Raw genomic sequence first — 19,465 nt, forward strand, 5'->3', positions numbered from 1 at the left:
AATTTAATTCAAATCTCTTCCAACATTGTGTCAACCATGATTATAATTTGCATGGACTTCATATCCCTCTGCATTTCTTCAGTGAGGTTTTGATGTTTTACATCACATGGGCAGTATCTCCTATAGTAACAGTCCACTGAGGAAGCGAGAGAATGAATAACTCATATGATGAATCTTCTGTGTTTGCTAAAGTCACTCCAACAGTTACAAATTCACTTGTCTTTGCATTCAGTCCATATTCGTTTCCCTCATTACCAGGGATATCATGAAGATATCCGTACTAATCCTATAAAATGCCACATTGAAGTCCAGACGTGAGCAACAGGAGGAGAGACTTCAGGTCCATCTCACAAAAGCGATACCTGGAGGACGTGGTAATATTTGGTGCAGAAAAATGAGAAGGTGCAAATCGTGGAATACATCGACGAGGATGACAATTTGGTGGGTGAGTTTGATGAGGATGGGGAGAAGGTAGCCATAGATGGCATAAACTTCCAATGAGGCCAATGTTATGTCGGCAGGAAATGATCTGGAAGTAGCTATTTCAAGCAGTCCATGCTGACACCTCCGTAACCAATGATTTAGAACAAATGGTGACTCCCTTGCAGGTTTTTCTCAGGAATTAATCCAAAACATCAGTCTTTTTTAAAGAGGAAAAACTGGATCCTTGAAATAAGTGGGCTTGAGAGTCAGGTGTGAAGGAAGAAGAGAGCTATTCAGGGGAAGAAAGAGAAGAGAAAGAAATGCATGGGTAAAATAGTGCACTTCACCAGCTTCGCCTCTCTTAGAGTGTGTAGGAACCAATGGAAGTGGTAAAGGAGGTGTTTTTTGCATGTACCGTAGATTAATGACTATTGTGCTTTCCTTTACCATCTTTTACCCAGGTAATCCCTTTACTGAGATACCATTAGTGCTATAATTAAATAGAAAATAGCTTCAGCTTCCCTTTCTTTTCATAGGAAAGACAGTCATGTTACTTTTTGACAATTTTAAAATGAGTTCTGAGTGATCCCCCAATTTTGTAATCTAACGTGCTACAACTGCAATAATGTACCTCAGAACCACTGCCTGCTAGAGTCGTGGGCTCAGCTGTTTATCATATGACATGGTGGCCTGTCTCTTTAGGGTTGGCTTTTCAACATTGGTGTTTGGGTTGACTCTTCAGAGTCCTGAAATGTACAGCCTTCTTTGAGAGATTTAAAATCTGATTAACTCTTTGGTTTTAAATTAGACAAGGACTTGCAGGAGACCACAGCTGCTTCCACAGGAAAGAACAAGCAGCTTGAGGCTCCAGGAGTTTCCCAGGAGAGAGAGTGAGACGCCTTCCTCCCCCAGGGTCCCGGGACCAGGACAGGTATGCTACCACATAAGCAGACAATACACATGTGCTGGGTGATGGAATTGGGTTATAAATTTTCTTTTAAAACCATGACAGAATAAAATAGGAGGACATATTTGGAGGATGAATTTTAATAGGTTTATATGTAAAAACCTGTTCTTTAATTTTTTAAAAAAGTGGCCACTGTTAGGATAGGTGGAACGTGTTTTAACTAAAGCACGTGAAACATAAGCTTAGATGTTTTAGTTATTTGTAAGTTTAATATAAGTCATCAGTTTCTTTTGGTCACTACAGACTCCTCAAAACACACAGTGTGTGTGTGTGTGCACGTGTGTGCACGCACGTGCACATGTACGTGCACGCGCACCCAATCACTGTGATATCCTGGGACATTAAGAAACGTATCTTGACAGTATATCCAGAGGAGAGCAACCAGAATAAAAGATTTCAGATCCATCTCACAAAAGCAGTAGTGGGAAGACACGGTAACATTCAGTGCAAAAGCAGCATCAGAATGATTTGATGATGGCTGAGCATTCACTAGAATTATAAGACTTGAGAGGCCCTCAGGGAGATGAGCTTCTAGTACATTCTTCCTTCCTCTGGGAAATCCCAGGCAGTCTCTGTCCTCAGCGTGAAGTTCCACCCCTCGCCTGCTCCAGAACCTGCAGTGGAAGAGCTCCTCTTACATCTCTGGGTCTTGCCCAGTCACCAGATCTGCTCAGTCCTGATGATGATTAAGCTTGTGATGTGGTGGCAAATATGCACTGGGGAGGCCTTTTGAGTAGTGGTTGGTCTCCTACCGTTCAGATGGGTTTATTTGGCCTCAGGAAGGAGATTCTGCTATTTCTTACGTAATAACATCGTGCAAGAACATTATTAGAGCAACGAATGCTGTTGCTTCTGCTTTTATTTTTTTTCCATTGCAATGTAATGTTGCCCTGTCTTGCTCAATCTTTAATGACATGTGGATGAGTTTACCGGCTGTGCCCTATTATGATTTCTTTGAACTCTATTTTCAGATATTCCTCTACTTCCTTTTCTAGAATAGCTAGAATTACATGTGAATCAGCTAAGTTGAAATTTTGAAATTTCTAGCAAGAGTTTCGTCTTCATCTCCCAAGCATGATTCTGGGTCACCATCCTCCATCATCTTGAAGACAAGGTTCTGGGAATGGAGCCAAATAGAAGCAAATTTAGGAAATGTGTCATTTTCTAGAAGTAGAATATAATTCCCACTAACAATAGAAATTATCTTTGGATTGCTCATTGTTAGTGATCAATCTAAATGTGATATTTGCACACATTTTACACAAATATATCGACACAACTTAAAGCTGGCTATGACTTTAGTCTTAGGTTCTAAAGCATACCAATAAAGAAAACACACAGGGGCTGGCCCAGTGGCACAGCAGTTAAGTTCCCACGTTCTGCTTTGGCGGCCCCGGGTTCGCAGGTTTGGATCCCCGGTACGGACATGGCACCACTTGTCAAGCCATTCTGAGGCAGGCGTCCCTCATATAAAGTAGAGGAAGATGGGCATGGGTTTTAGCTCAGGGCCAGTCTTCCTCAGCAAAAAGAGGAGGATTGGCAGCAGATGTTAGCTCAGGGCTAATCTTCCTCAAAAAAAAAATTAAAAAAAAGAAAACACACATAATCTCTGACTTCATGGAACTTACAACCTAGTGGAGTGTCCAAGAAACAAAAGAGTAAAGATGTACTTTGTCAGATGTTAAGTGCAATGGAAAAAAAATTAAAGTGGGGATGAGGTGTGTGGAGGTGGTGGGTTATTTCTATTTTGTATTATGTGTTGAGGGAAGGTCTTACTGACCAAGTGTCATTTGAACACAGACCTGAAGGAAGTCAAGCCATGCAGATATTTGGGGAAAATCATTCCAGGCAGAGAGGAAAACAAGTGCAAAGGCTCCCAGGCAGGAGGGTGCCTAGTATGTTCGAGGATCAACAAGGGGAATTTGTCACTTAAGCAGAGTGGGCAGAGGAGAATAGCAGGAGATGAGATCAGAGAGTTAGCAATGGGTAAGGTCAAGGTGAGGACTTGGACTAGACTCTGTGTGAGACAGGATGCCAGTAAAGGGAGCAGAGAGGTGACATGACCTGACTTGCATTATAGAAGGCTCCCTCTGTTGGCTGTGGACATGTTGAGTTTGCAATGACTTTGAGCCTCCATGTGGCAATCTAGTGGACAGTAAGATAGACATTTGGATTTCAAGGGAAGATGGGAATAGAAATTTCAGCATTAGCCTTTTTAATACCCACAAAGTCATGGAAATAGATGACTCATCCAGGGATTGACTGTGGACAGAGAAGGCTGAGTGTTGAAACTCTCCAACATTTAGAGTTTGAGTAGAAGAGGACGATCAGCAAGAGATTCTCAGAAGGAGCAGCCAGTGAAGCGACTTAGAGGGCGTTTCATAGGAGCCCAGCAAGAATACATTGTCACTCAGAAGACACACACACACACACACACACACACAACACCTTGAGATAAGCATCATTGAATTTGAGTCGCTAATTTATACAAGTAAAAAGGTACAATTGTGCAAGTGCATCTATTTATACAGGAAACATTCTATTCTATTAAGCAAGAATCATGAATAGACGCTAGGAGCATGACATACTGGCAATTGATAATGCAGCCTTCTCCTTGGCTAGTGGGATGAAACTTGGGATTTTCCTGCACACAGAGCAAGAATTAGAAAATGTCCACTGCAGTACTGCCCTGACGTGGAGCTTTGGGGGAATTTTCACTCTGTCTGCCTAATGTAGGTACTTCCCGTAGGGACTGTTCAAGACTTATGTGTCTGTTTATTTTTGAACATATTGTTCTGGTGCCTTCTATTTTCAGAATCACTTCAAAATGCATTCATTCTCACTTTGGATTTTTGCTTTGAAATTTAAGGTTTATTATAGACTATTCTCTGAGGTAAGGGCAGCTCCCTTTTCAGTGCCCCCTCATAACCTGGTAGGGGTCATTTCTACAGTTACAATGATAACATATATGACAGAGACTATGTTTACATATGATGTTGGGAAGACTCATTGCCAAGTTATAAAAATCACACTCTTTTGTCTTCATTTCTTCTCCTCTGTAAGTCTTGAAGGAGATCTCTCTCCATCACTTCCTTGTACGTGCTCACTCCTTTGGAGAATCATTTTAATATCCTAAGAGAAGAGATTCAAAGAAAAGTTACAAACATTAATGAATGACTTAGGATTAATGATCATCTAATCTATGCTAGTGATTAAACAGTAAGTTGTTCTTATTTTTATTTTTTTCTTTCAGAAAATTGTTCTCTATTTAGTTTGAATTCTGCCCTGCAACTTGCTAGTTGTACCCTTGGAAAGATATCAAAGATCTTGGAGCTTCAGTTTCCTTATCGAATAATGGAGTTGTCATATTAGATTAAATAACATTTGTAAAAGCAGTTGCATAGAGTCTGGCACCTAATGGGCAAGCCAAAAGGTTATTTCTCTATTAACGAATAAAAATCAGCATTCACTTCTATTAAAGGAAAATTCTAATGCCAAATTAACCACATATTCAGCTTTGTAGAATGTCAGAACAGTAGATTATTGGGGGTGGGGGCAGCTTGTCTCATTTCCCCATGTTTTTTCAATATCAGGGTTAGAATGATCTGTTTTTTGTCCACTTCAAATACCCAGCTATCTTACATTTTAAATCGCAGATATTTTTAAAGTAAATTTAAAATTTATTACACTGTAGAAGGGGTACAAACACATGTGAAAATGTAGAATTATATTTATGCAGTTTCTAGGGCTTTTTCCACAAATTTAGGAAAAGGCTTTAAGAATATGTTTCTTTTGGGGCCAGACCAGGGGCGCTGCAGTTAAGTGCGCACATTCTGCTTCGGCAGCCCGGGGTTTGCCAATTTGGATCCCGGGTGTGGACATGGCACAGCATGGCACGCCATGCTGTGGTAGGCGTCCTACATACAAAGTAGAGGAAGATGGGCATGGATGTTAGCTCAGGGCCAGTATAAAGTAGAGGAAGATGGGCATGGATGTTAGCTCAGGGCCACTCTTCCTCAGCGAAAAGTGGAGGATTGGCAGCAGTTAGCTCATGGCTAATCTTCCTAAAAAAAAAAAAAAAAAGAATATGTTTCTTTCCTTCAGAGCTGAGTTCCAAAGATTTCAATTTGACTGTTGTCATTTTACTCACAAAGACCCGAGTTAGTTCATTATCTGAGCTGAGCCCTGCCAAGTGACATGCACATTGCTTGTATCAGTCACTGCTGGGAATCATAGTGAATCATTTTCTTGAGGGACTTTGTTCGTTGAAAATATAGATCTACAGCCAAAGGTCAATCTTGTGCAATCTAAGGGAAAAAGAACAGCTGCTCACCATTGACCTTTGTGGTCCTACCCATGACAATTCTTAATAACATGTCTTCTTTGAGTAGTACACTGTATCTACAGTAACTAATGCTGACTATTGCATGTTAATTTGGGGATTATTTAATGATCTGACCTGTGATTATCTGATACTCTATAGCATGGGGAAAATTATAAGCTCCAGATATTTAAACCAGCCTTGGCTAAGTTTATAGCTGAAATCAGGGGCCATAATTGTCAGTAGCAGTTAATGGAGAAAAGCCTGAGAGAGTCTGGAAATATTTGATCTGGGTGCACTGAAACAGCCATCATATTTGTTATAAGGATAGAGGAGAAGGTTGGAGCACATTTTAAAGTCAGATGCCTTGAAGACAAATGGGATGAAAGTTCCTTATATTTATATTTATAGGTATTTTGTCGTGACTCATTCGTTTATAAGAAATTCTTCTGCAACATTCTGACTTTAACACTAAAAGCTTTAGTGAATGGAAACCTTAATTTTAAGGTTATATGCTTGATTTACAGGTTTGCTAAAAGAAATTTGCATTAATTCAGTGCGTGTTCATTAGAAGAAACTACATTTGTTTGGTTGGTATAGAAAAATTGTGTGTTCACTTATATTTGTAAATATATTTGTCAGAGGAAATTAATTGACTTTACTAACAACCCAGTTACAGTATCCTCACTGATCTTGTTACGTTTAACCTCAGCATTTTCACAATAAAATTTAGGAACATTACTTGAAAATAACCTCTTTGTATGAGATCTATGAAAGCAGAAGTTAAATAACTGACTTTAATTGAATAACTATAAAACCCAACACAAAATCTGGATCTTCCACATAGATATTGACACATGGGGCTTCCTGGGACCTCAGTGTCAACCTTTGTCATCAAGGCACTGTACCAGCAAAAGCCTTCTGTCTTTCCAAAGAGCAGACACTGAAGTCAGGAGATGAAAGGCCAGCATATTAATCCATCTACATATAATTTCACAGGGCTCAGAAATATTTCCTGTGTGCTACAACTACCAACAGACCAGTAATAATAATAATAATAATGTCTAACATGTGTTGAGTGCTTTCTATCTGCCAAGCACTGAGTGGAGCACTTTATATGTATGAAGATGTTTAATACATACAAGAAACAATGAGGTGTGTATGATCATCAACCCTATTTCACAGATGGGGAAACCAAGGCACCATGAGGTCACTTGCCCAAGGTCACACAGTTTGTGGGTGTGAACCAATCAGTCTGGCTCCAGAGCTGGCTCTCCTAACCACAAAGCCAGGTCACCTCCCATAGGAGCAAAAATAAAACATATCAAAATAATTACACGTACTTGGTTTTTTCAAATGCGTATTTTAAAATGTTGCTGCTTCCAAACATGAACCTTGTAAACACCGAGTGTTAGGCAACAACCTTCACTCCCGCTGTTTGTAACAGCAAACAGCATTTTAACCTGAAAAACCACACTCTAGCTTTTGCTCTACTTTATCTTGAAAGATCTTCAAATAACAGCACTGTGGTTAAAGTTCATTTTAAAATGTGGTCTATTTTCTTGTACATGGATATCTGGAGCAAAAAATGATGACAGGACGAGTGTGATGGTAACTGAGTCTTCAGAGATTTTTTTTTCTTTCCCTTTCTTTCTTTTCTTTTTTTGCTTAGTGAAAATCAGAATAGAGTCCCTTACTGGAAAGGGAACCTCTTTCATTTAGAACATCAGAATTTAAGCTTTTCAGGGTATAGGCTCAACTCTCCTTGATTCACTATCATATGGATGAGTCCTGATTATGGTGGTCCACTGTGCTCTCGTTAGATTCCTTAGGGGAATGACAGGCAGGAGATGTGAAAGGAGAGGAGAGCAAGAGTTGAAGAAGCCTACTCAATAGGAACACTCTACCAACAAAGGAACGGAAAAATGGATGGACGGATTGACTGACAGACAAACTAACTCTTTCTGCTATTAGAGCGTCGGGTACCGCGAGACTGGCTCATTGGAGGTCAAACACCCTCCAGTTGAGTGGCTCTCAGCCAGAGGGGTCCTGTGCACCAGGGAAGATTTGAGGAATGTGCAGAGGTAGTTTTGGTGGCCAGTATATCAAGGTGCTCCTGGAACATAATGAGTAGCGGTCGAGAATGTTGCACATCCTGCCAGACTAGAGATAGTCCTGCTCAAAGAGGAACCGTGCTGTCCAAAATGCCAGCAGCACTCCAGCTGAGGTACACTCCAAGCTGACGATACTCCTTCCAAAATGAGGGAAATACCCAAATTAAAAGGAGCCCTGTGGACTCCAGTCTTCCCTGGGAGTCAGAACACCTCTTCAGGGGGCTGATTCTCGAAGGCAGTCATCTGTTGGCTGTTTTCTTTTCTCAGGAAAATGCCAGATAGAATCTTCTCTGCAAATGAATCATATTTAGTCATTCTGGCCAGTGTAAGGATGTTCCCAAATCGTCCTGACTTTGTAGGGAGCTTTCCTCCCATTATGGGAGGAATTAATGGTGGCATCAATTTATACTCCTACTTGTTCTCGGTAGAATAAGATAAATGCTATTATACATAATCCTAAGGGAATTTAAAAATTGTTTTGCTGCTTCAAAATAAAAGGGCTGTTCCCTGAAACATGGAATAGAACGTGTAGTGTAAAATGCAGTCCAAAGCCCTGGGCCTCTGGAACCTACCTTACGCAGAATGCCATTTGCTGAGAGGAAAGCAGAAGTGGGGAGGGTCCCACAGCTGGTGACTCTCCCCCATGCTGCTTGTGACACTGATTCACCCGCCTCTCTCCACCCCTTTGTCTCGTTCTGATGTGCTCTCTCCTCACTAATTCTAGGGTCACACTGACTTACACCCTCCTCATCCAAAGTGGGGAAGAAAGCTGATCTTCAAGAATCAAAGCATGAAATATAAGATGCTGAAAAGGGACATGTAACATATCAGTTTCCATGCGAATGGTAAGTGTTGTGGAATGTCTGAGTGCAACAACTTGGAATAACTGCCAACTGTGTTTCCAAGTATTTGGGACCTGTTTAAATAGAGACATAAAAAATTTAAAGAAGAATCTTGTTAAATGTAGAGACATAATGATATGACATGGTTAAGAGACAAATACTTAGGGATGAAGAAATTAATATTGCATAATGCTCCCGCTTAGAAGCCTATCCAGTTTCCTTCGCTTTTCAGATCGAAACCAAATTTCTCCATGTGACTTCTGGGTTCTTTGCAATCTGTCCTGATCATATGAATCGACGGGACCTTCACCCACTAAATGACTCTAAACCTTCACCCACTGCTCTTTGACCCATGGGCTCCCGCTCCTCCCATGCAGTCTTGCTTCCACGCCTTTGCCCAGGCCTCTCCTTTCACCTAGGATGCTCCCCTCTCCACTCCAACAGGAAAATCCATGCAGTCCTCCTCTTCTCTCCCGACACTGTTCAAAACACTGGCCATCTTTCAAGACCACTTCTAGAAAAAAAATTCCGATGTTTTGAATTTCTGTAATTTTGTATTTGGGTGGTTTACCTTATATCACGCTCTTGTGATTCCTGATGTAAAAATTCTCTTGCAAACAAGTGGATTGCTTGAGAGCAGCAACTGAGTTTAGTACTTACTCTTCCATCTCCCGTGGAATCCTACATTAGCAGCCTCAGGAGTAAATGCTCAGTATTGAACAGTAATCATAACAGCCATCATTTCTGTAGTACTTACCATGTGTCAGATACCACGCCAAGTGCTTTATACGCACAATCTCATTTAATCCTCACTGCAACCCTTTGAATAGGAAGGGCTGTTATCCCCATTCAACAGATGAGAAAGTCAGGATCAAGAGAAAGTCAGGTATCTAATGTGTGGTAGACCTGAGATCCAGTCTCATGACTTTCTGATTCCAGAGCCTGTGTTCTTAAATGCTATAGTCACACTTCACTATGGGAGGAGCTTAGTGTCTGCGAGCTTGTTAGAAATCAATTTCAATTATTACCAACATAGGTAAGACAATTTATATTTTTAAAAAAAGGATAAGCAATTTAGAACAAATAAATTTAAGGACAACAATATTTAAGTCTAGATAAGTGGTTATCATTGAGAAGTCAGGAGAAATGCATCTTAGACTACCTTCATTCTGTCAAAGTCAAAGCCCTTTTATCTTAAACTCAGCAAATCCTTTATACTTTAATAAACATCTAGCAGGAGCCAAATAGGGAGACTTCATGCTATCGAACCAGTATGTGGGAGGGTTGTAGCAACTTGCCATGCTCTGAAAGGGGTCAGCCTCTGCCTTCCCTAGCCCTTGCTGTGGGAGACCTGGGACTTGCCATGGAGGATGCACATTCGGCACATGTGGTTGAGACCTGCTTGGTTACTATGTGAGCTCTGAGGTGCAGCTCTTCCTTTCTTCTTTCCTTTCTTTTGCTGGGTTGGTCCAGTCTCTATGAGTTTTGTCCTCAGTTTCCCCATCTTGCATACTGTTTCCCTGATGGAACTGGCACCCAATCTTGAGTATGCATTGTCATTGTATGCGCTGTGTAGATAATGTATATCATGATTAGAGCACAATGAATACGTCGGCACTTGGCTGGGTATCACGGACTCCTTAGTTCTCTTTGGCAAGGGCGTATTCTATTCTCCATACTTTCAAATCATAGGCTAGAGTCATTAGATGGCTGGAATGATCCACAATACTAATATTGACAACCACTCAACTTTAACTATCACCTACCTCCAGCCTTCTGTTGTAGATGCAAGGTAGCCCCACAGTCCTGATGAAGCAGCTCCACAGCACTGGCAGTACTATCCATAGTACTGATAGCTACTGCTACTATGCCTGACCTGGCTGCCATTTGGGTGTTGTGGGCTGGTCTTTCTGCCTGATGCTATTACCAACTTAGCTTCCCTGACCCTGTTCTGGCCAAGTTCAGCTTCTTCCCCTTCTCTGCTGGTCCACATTAGAGATGTCCCACCATGCCCTAAACCTGAGCTCAACTGAATTAGGACACCTTTGGTTAATACTCACAGGAATTCTATAGTCTGAATAACTTGAAATCAGGTCTTGAATAAAAGGATGTTTCAAAAGAACAGCAACTTCAATTGCCTCCAGATTCTTGGCATCTAGGTCCTGAAATACTTTTATGAAGTTCTTTAAAGAAGAAAAAATAAGGTTAATTAACTTCACAGTCTTGCAGATGTTAAAAAACGGTTTTACTTAATAAAGTAATTTGCCATAATTTCTATACAATGATATATTTTGAGAGCAATTCCATGAAAATATGTTAAAAATTGAGGGCAATTTTTCTTTTGTACAGGTTTCCCTTTATGAAATAAGCTCACCAACCTCTGCATAAATGTTCTCCATCTTTAGCTGGCTGGAAAATCTGTTAGGGTCCTGTGCTTCATTTCCTCCTCGGAACACTCTGAGTAGTGTTTCCATGGAAATCTTTTCAGTGTTTGCATTTTCAGGGATTTCTTCTCCCTTTTCCTCTTTTACTTCTCTTTCCTCACTTATAACATTTTCCTCAGGTTCAGGAGATTCCGCAATTGGACTCATATCAGTAAGGAAGGAGGTCTATACCATGAAATGAAGAGAACATGAAGTCTGACTGAAGTCTTTCCAGTAATAGAGACATTTAGAAAACACCAATTTTATCACACACTTTTTATGCAATGGAATAATAATGCCTACCACAGACTAGCTAAACAAAGTCTAGAAGAGAATACGCTAGCTGCACTGGAAATCATGTCAAAATCCTAGACCAATTCTGCTTGTAGTTCACCATTGTGGGGTGTGTCTTATTCATCTCTGTATGTTTCAGCTGACTACACTGCAGGGTAGAGTATACCTCAGGAAATGGACACTGGAATGAATTATTGTAACCAGTGTCAGAATTCTACATATGAACGTAGATTTTTAACAGGATTTTCTTTTGAAACTGACTGCAGTCGAGAGGTTATGGCAAGTTAATTTCTCAAGCTTGATAGATTCTGAGTACTTTGGGAACACTTATTTGGCTACTGGAGGTTAAACCTGACTAAACACTCAGAAGGCAAAAGAGAAAACCAACTGAATATAGAAAGTCAGGTTGGGATCTTATTGCTGCTCTTTGCAACTTGGCCAAGAGCCATGAACTCAGGCACTGGTATTTTGAGTATGGTACAGAGTACATTGCTTCTGAAGTAATTTCTTAGGTATCAAAAGTCTGAAAAACATCCCTAGTTTTGACCCAGTAATTATAGATCTAGGAATTGATTCTAAAGAAATATACGTGTGCATGAAGACTTTTGTACATTCATTTAGTGTTACTTACAGCAAAAACTGAAAACCTATGATTCTGAAACTGGGGGAATGGTGAGATAAATTACAGTATATTTCTGTGATGGAATACTATACTGCCATGAAAATTATGGTTTAGAAGAATACCTAGTGACATGAGAAAACACTCACAGAATAAGTGTATAAAGAAAACAGAACACAAAGTAATAAATACACTAACATTCATTTTCTTATATATCTATACTTAACACGTGAAAAAAAGAAACAGATACATTAATGAGTTACCAATTGTTACCTCTGGTAAGTGGAACGGTGATTACTTTTTCACTTTGTTTTGTACTTTCCAAATTCTCTCCAATAGATTTGTATTTCTTATATTTACTATAATAAATGTGTATATATGTGTGCATAGGGCTGTATGTGTTTCTGATGATGAGGTAATCAATATTTGATGATTTGCCACAGAATAATGGGCATTTTTGGAATGTTGACTGGCCAAACATCAGAGAACATCTGACTGTTAATTCTTTTATCTCTTAGTATTAGAAAATCTTAGTATCTATCTATTAGTATTAGAAAAATACTAATTTAGGCTTAAGATAAGAGAGTGCCAATGTCTGTAAATATTCAATTCAGTAGAAGCACTTAGTGCCTAGATCATGCAAATTCTTTCCAAATAGTCATGTAATTCCCATATATAAAAGGATTATGGCACAGCACAAAATTAAGGCCCTGGTATTCATCAGTCCCTAGAAGGGATTTGTAGAGACTGTGGGTAGGGTAATGAACAGGCTGCATTTGCTTTAGCTCTGTGTGGTCACCTCACCTTAGGAGGTTTCTCTCCTTTCATAAATTGGGAGTTTAATCTAATCTTGGAAAGAAAGAGAGAGAGAGAGAGAGAGACAGAGAGACAGAGAGAAGGCTCTATCAGGTTAAGTTTTAGGAATTAAGTATATCTATCTATCTATCCATCTATCTATTCAGCCTCATCTCCTTTCTTCTCGGTTAGGAAGATTGGCCCTGAGCTAACATCTGTGCCAATCTTCCTCTATTTTTCGTATGTGGGACACTGAGACAGCATGGCTTGATAAGCAGTGTGTAGGTCCCTGCCCGGGATCTGAATCCACGAACCCCGAGCTGCCGAAGCAGAGTGCATAAACTTAACCACTATGCTACTGGGCCAGCCCCCTCATCTCCATTTTAAACAACTGAAATGCTATGGCAGAAATGTGAAACTGGCCTTTGTGTCTCCACCTAGGAAGCTTGGAGATCACCACACTGGCTACCTGTCAATAATTTCCCAGGGCAACAGAACGTTTAGCATAGTAAAATGAACAGAGTCAAGACGTAAAACGTCTTGCTGAGTGAGTGAAGGATGAAAGAATGCAGCACAGATGCTGTGTGGCCAAGATAAAGACAGAACCTGTGCGTGAGCAAATGACTAGTCAGGTCGTATGAGCAGGTGATACCAAAATTAAACAGAGAAGGAACCTGGTCTCTCTGCACTATTTCCATAAGTAGAGACGGACTAACTTCTCAAAGGCCTGATATAATCATAATGGGATAAATGAATTTTTAATTTTAGCCAAAACCTAACAATTTAAACATGTGAAATTCTAGATTGAAGAATCCTTAACTTAATAATGTCAGAGGATGCTTTTAAAACTTTTGCTAATTTTGTTCTCTAGGAGGTGGGACAGAATAGACTTAGTGGCTCAGTGGGAGGGGAGGGAGGGGTGGGAGGTGAGATGGGGAACAAAGGAGCCAGCTCAGCATCCTGGCGGGACAGCAGGGTGTGCAACGGAAGCGGGCCCTCTCCAACAGACATCTCTGAAAGACGACGATTTTGAATATGGGTGTATGAACAAGACCAGGGATGCCACGTTGAAGAAAAGCCAGTGCTTCTAAATGAGCAGTCATTAGGGGCATCAAAACTCTGTGTGAGTCACATTATCATCTAAGAAGTGGGACAGATGGTGGCTCTAGCAAACACTATGTCACACTTGGCTAACTCTCAGAGGCAGCCCACTAGGACTCCCAATAAATGTGTCTCGGGAATGGTGTCTCACCACGCATTTCTACCATTCAATCAGTTCAGTCCCACATCTCAGAGGCAGAACAGAAGGTCAATCCTTGGGACTGATGTGCGCAAAGCGCCAAAGTGCAGATTAGAATAAACATTTATGTTTCAAATACCAGGGCTTCAAACACTCTGCCAAGATGTTGTAACAAGACTTTCAAAATGTGGGAGATTCAAGCTCACAATTTACTGAATTGCAACATCATGGCCCCACACCACACAGGCCAGAATGAACCATTTACCCAAATGTCAACTTATTGAAAGCTTCAGTAGGACTAGTGCACGACTCACGAATGCTTTACTCTTGAGCTTCTTTTAAATCGCCTGAGACGCCGTGGATTTAAACAGAAGGTCTGTGTCATATTGAATAACACAGTGTTCAGTGCAGAGTTGCTGAAATAGTGTAAGGAAAAGTAAAACATCGGGGAGATTTCCAGTTGTTTATGCGGAAAGCAAAAGCAGAGATCTGATTAAATGTCTTGGGAGGGAATATGGATCTGTTGGAGGTGTTATTTCTGAGCAGACTCATTATGGCTTTCTGGGATGAGGTTGCCCAGGAAACTAGAACACAGTTGGAAAGGGTACAGAAGTGGAGCCACATAATTGGAGGCAGGATGGCGAGGTCAAGGGGTAGGCAAGAATGAGGGAGGTGTTTGGATCTTGTATTTCAAAAGCTCCTAGGGTTCACCCCAAGCCAGGAACAGGCTAGAGTGACAGACACGCACTCCATCTCTCGCACTCTACCCCAGTTTCACCTCTGTTGTGCAGTGATCCTGGGTCAGGTCTTGTGCAGTGTCTTTGGACTTTAAAAGAGCTCTTGAGAGAAGCACTCCAGGGGAGCTGCCTCCTGGGTGGAGGCACTAGCTTATGGAGAATGAGCGGTTCAGGGACAAAAGGGATGCAGGACCTTGCGGTGCCAGCTGGCCTGGCTGCTACCCACCCATGCAGCTGTCGGTTGTTATGGTAACAGTTCTAGTTCTATTGCTTCCCAGAATGAAAGCTGTCATAGGAACTTCCCATTTTTTTTTTTTTCAGAATACCCAGAATACTTTACTTTGACAGACATGTGTGAAAGAAAAAGAAGTGTGGCTAGGACATCTGATGAGTTTGGAGTGGGCAGCACCCCTCTTTCCTCTACGTCCACAAAGGAAGAACAGAAAAAGGCATTCCATCATGAGGGTCACAACTCTGTCCCCAAAAGGTCAGGGGAAGACTAAAAAGTCACTCCAATGGGCATCTGAGAAGTACATTAGTTACTACCCTATTCTGAGCTTTTCTACCTGAAAAAGCCAGGGAATATCAACCCCTTAGAAATCTCAAGGGGGATGTGAGGTTTTATTAGATATTAAGCATTTTTGTCCTTGGATGCAGGAGATACAGAGTGCCTGTGAATTTCAGGTGGCCAGGCTTTGGCCTTTAACACTGTCAAGTGTCACATATATGTGGGAGGTGTCTGAGGCCTGAACTTACTTTACGTAGAATTTCCACATAGTATGACAAATAGATTGGGTTGATACTCAGCTCTTTTTGCTTCATCAGGATCAGCACTTCGTGCAAAATAACGGCTGTCCTTTATAGAGCAAACTTTGACTCTACCAAGAAACTCTGAGCAAATTTTGGTTTTACTACAAAAGCATTCTTTGGATATTGGGTCCTCAGTTCTCAATCCAATTGAGAAAGGCCTTATTGAAGACTTAGAATGTGTAAAGCATTATGTTAGGTACATGGGAAAATACAGAGATCAAAAAAAGAGAGTCTCTGTTGTTAGAAGTTTAGGATCTTCTGGCATCCCCGTCCAGACCCCAATGCTAGTCCATTTCTGGAACATAATTACCTTTTCTGTAATAAGATTAGGAGTTTCAATTGGTTGGAAGACATGAGTCCCAATGGCCACACTGAGGGCCCTGTAGACCCCTTCCACAGCGTCCGGATGGCAAGCAAAATAAAGCAGCATCTGTGTGTAGTCAAGCTGGGGTGGATTCTTCTCATAGTCAGCAAATAACCTAAAGAAAAACTGTCACACAAAAGAATTTCAACCAAAGATAAAATGCAATACTCCGATAGTCGGTAGATGGACAGAAAGGGAAGAATCTCTCCAGAAGCTTTGGAATAAGGTCACTTTCTAAGGACCGAATTAGTAAACTAACGTATAATGAATGGTATTAACTGAAGAGCATGCTAAGTAAAATTTAAAAAAAAAATGGGAAAAATAGGGCTCAAAATTCTAATATTAAAGAAAATTGTATGCTAATCGTTATCAATAGCATTTATGAAATAATGCACTAATTAAAGGTTGTGGGGACTACATGTTAAGTAGGAAAAGGGAGCCACTGGAGTGAGGACACATCTGTCTATCCTTAGCACCATTCCCACAAACTGGGCCCTGACTCCTAAATATGAAGTTTCTGGTACATCCCTCTCTGTGAGGAGTGGCAAGAGGGGAAGGGGATGATGCCCAAAGCCACTGGGACTCTAGCCATTAAAACCCTTTAACTGGCCCACATTGCTCTGGATGTTATACTCAATCTATTGAGCATCACATGACTTCTTCCAGTGTGTACTCACACTCAGGGAGAGAGTAGACCAACCACTAGATATCAGTTTGTTCGGCAAGTCTCTCTCATTCTGAATGACTGAGCTGACAGCTCTGGATGCAGTGTCTTGTGCATTTGGCAGCATGAATGGTTAGTGCTTGGGAACCTGATATCCTCCTGGGTCTGGCAAAGTGGAGGCTCAAACCCTGGGACACACAGTCCACATCTAAGCACCTAAGTGCCTACATGCCCCTGTTTGGGGAAGTGGCTGGTTTCCTTGACCAGCTCTTCTCCAATATGTGCATTCAGTGACCTGCAGAATCTTTTCAAAACAAAGATTCTGATTAAATAGATGGTTCTGCAGCAGGTAAGTTCTGCATGTTTAGCAAGCTCCTAGGTGATTCCAATTTTGCTGGTCCTGGCCTACACCTTAAGACGCAAGAGCCTGGATCCAGAGATACGATGTTATTCTCTATTACCAACAATCGTCACAACTATGAACAAATTTACCTAGACAGATATGAAGATAACAGTTGGAAAAATAAATTTCTGATATTTCACAAATCAAATAAAAATTTAAATAAAAATAACTTTGATAGGAAAATGCATAAAGTTGGTTATGCTACAAAGCAGAAAAGAATCTTAGGGGTCAATGGGATCTTCAAGTTTATCTATTCAGTCACCCTTTTATCAAACATTTATGAGTGTCTGCTACAAGCCAGGCACAGAGCTAGGCTGAGATGCTCAAGAACACTCTGACAGCAAGGCATCCTTTGATTTTTCAGGAGTCATGATCCAGCTGGCAGGCTTCCTTCAGGACCTTGTATTTTCTCCATCTTCCCACCTGCCTTTGAGGTGCTTCAGGGACTTCCAGCAGGATAGGGAGAGAAGGGAGACTGACACTAACCAATCACTGTGGCATGGTCCTTGGGTGCATATCTTCCATTTCTTTCACATGAAGAGCTGAACTTTAGTATTGTTCCCATTGAACTGCTCTTATAAATGCTATACAGGTGCAGGACATCATTATTTCCACTAAAAAAGAAGCTGAATATTATATATTGATGGAAGATGTGCAAAATTAAAGTCAGTTCATATGTGGACTCTTTCTGTAATTACGTAGGCTTGATTTTTTTTTTTTGGAGGAAGATTAGCCTTGAGCTAACATCTGCCACCAATCCTCCTCTTTTTGCTGAGGAAGACTGGCCCTGAGATGGCACATCTGTGCCTGTCTTACTCTACTTTATATGTGGGACACCTGCCACAGCATGGCTTGATAAGTGGTGCATAGGTCTGTACCTGGGATCCGAACTGGCAAACCCTGGGCTACCAAAGTGGAACGTGTGAACTTAACCGCTGCACTACTGGGCTGGCCCCTGCACAGGCTTGATTTTAAATCAATGGACTGGACATTCAAAAATGTCAGGTTTGCTATGTTCTTAAGATTGTTTAAAATACTGTAGTAGGCACAATTCTAAGAAGGCTTCAAAGGCTCCCACCCCCTGGTGTACATGTCTTGTATAATCCCCTTCCCCTGAGTGCAGGTGGGACTTATGAACTTGACGGGAAAGTCATTCCCATGAGTAGGTTGCCTTGTATAGCAGAGATAAAGGGATTTTGCAGATACAGTTAAGGTCCTTAATCAGTTGATTTTAAGTTAATCAAAAGGGATCCTGAACTAATCAGGTGAGCCATTTAAAAAAGGACCCAGGCCTTCAGGGAGAGATTTGAAGTCAGAGAGATGCTCTTCTGCTGGCCATGAAGAAACAAGTTGTGGAGGGACCATGTGGCAGGGAACAACTAGTAGCCTCTCAGAGCTGAAGGCCTCAATCCTACAACTGCACAGATCCGAATTCTGCCAGCAACCCATCTTGGAAGCCAATCTTGGAATTGGCCACAGATGAGGTTGCACCTTCATCTGACACTTTGATTTCACCCCTGTGAGACCCTTTGCAGAGGACCCATCTGAGTCAGACCTGGACTTCTGACTTACAGAACTGTGAGATAATACACAGGTATTGACAAACACTTACTGAGCACCTATGATGTGCTAGGCATGGACTGTTCTAGGTGCTTAAAATGCATTCACTAGGAAAGAGATAAAGATGCCTGCTCTTGAGGAGCTCACTTTCTAGAGGAGGAAGATAGGCAATAAAGAATAAATAAAATAAATTAAGTAAATTAGACAGTGATTTTAAAATACAGGAAACAGGTTAAGGAAAGGGGAATTGGGAGTGAAGAGTGGGGAGGGGGCAGATTGCAGAACTGAGAAGGTGAAATTCGAACAAAGATTTGGAGGAGGGCAGCAAGCTAGCTAGTATGTCATCCAGGGCAAGAGCATTACAGGCAGAGGGAACTGCTGAGGCCAGTGTCCTAAGGTGCAAGCACACCTTGCACATTTGATCAATAGGAGCAGGCCAGGGTGGCTGAGGCAGAGTGGGCCAGGGCAGAACAGCAGGAGATGAGGTGAGAGAGGGAAAAGGGTCAGGAGATGCAAGGCCAGGTTGACCGCTTAAGGACTTTGGCTTTTCCTTTGAATGAAACTCAGAGCTGTGGGAGGGTTTGAGTGGAGGCTGCCATGACCTGCCTGTAATCTGAGCTAAGACAAGGGAGAAACAGGGAGACCTGTGGTGAGGCTGTTGCGGTCATCCAGGTGAAGTGCACTGTGGCTTGTTCCAGTGACAGCACTGGGGCTTGGAAGAGGCGGTCTGATCCTGGATATATTTTGAAGGTGGAACTACCAAGATTTCCTAAGGGATTAGATGTGGGCTTTGAAAAAAAGAGAAAAAATGGAGATGACCCCTAGGGTTTTGGCCTGAGCAACTGAAAGAACAGAGTTTCCACTGACTGAGATGGAGAGGGCTTTAGGT

At 41.4% G+C, this 19,465-nt stretch overlaps 1 protein-coding gene and 1 long non-coding RNA gene across 22 annotated transcripts in view; one reads left to right on the forward strand and one right to left on the reverse strand.

Annotated features, from left to right (window-relative positions):
• Positions 1-12,246, forward strand: part of LOC138919723 (uncharacterized) — a 61,575-nt gene extending 49,329 nt beyond the window's left edge. Inside the window, exons 2-4 of one of the 2 annotated variants that reach the window (XR_011430175.1) lie at positions 259-445; positions 1,232-1,354; positions 8,550-12,246. This is a non-coding gene — a long non-coding RNA (uncharacterized lncRNA). The remainder of the gene's footprint in view (positions 1-258; positions 446-1,231; positions 1,355-8,549) is intronic. The other variant, XR_011430176.1, reaches the window with a different exon arrangement.
• SPEF2 (sperm flagellar 2) overlaps positions 1,580-19,465 on the reverse strand; it is a 176,273-nt gene continuing 158,387 nt past the window's right edge. For 16 of the 20 annotated variants that reach the window (XM_070245930.1, XM_001500071.6, XM_070245925.1 and 13 more), the window contains 4 exons: positions 15,896-16,075; positions 11,046-11,276; positions 10,728-10,850; positions 4,227-4,522 (listed from right to left, as the gene is read on the reverse strand). In XM_070245930.1, the coding sequence (XP_070102031.1) occupies positions 4,433-4,522; positions 10,728-10,850; positions 11,046-11,276; positions 15,896-16,075 (624 nt within the window). In that variant the 3' untranslated portion in view covers positions 4,227-4,432. Of the gene's footprint in view, positions 2,508-4,226; positions 4,523-9,700; positions 10,236-10,727; positions 10,851-11,045; positions 11,277-15,895; positions 16,076-19,465 lie in introns of those variants that run through there. The other 4 variants (XR_011430174.1, XR_011430173.1, XM_070245938.1 and 1 more) reach the window with 3 other exon arrangements.

The sequence above is a fragment of the Equus caballus genome, chromosome 21 (genome assembly GCF_041296265.1).
Source record: "Equus caballus isolate H_3958 breed thoroughbred chromosome 21, TB-T2T, whole genome shotgun sequence".
Taxonomy (NCBI): Eukaryota; Metazoa; Chordata; class Mammalia; order Perissodactyla; family Equidae; genus Equus; species Equus caballus.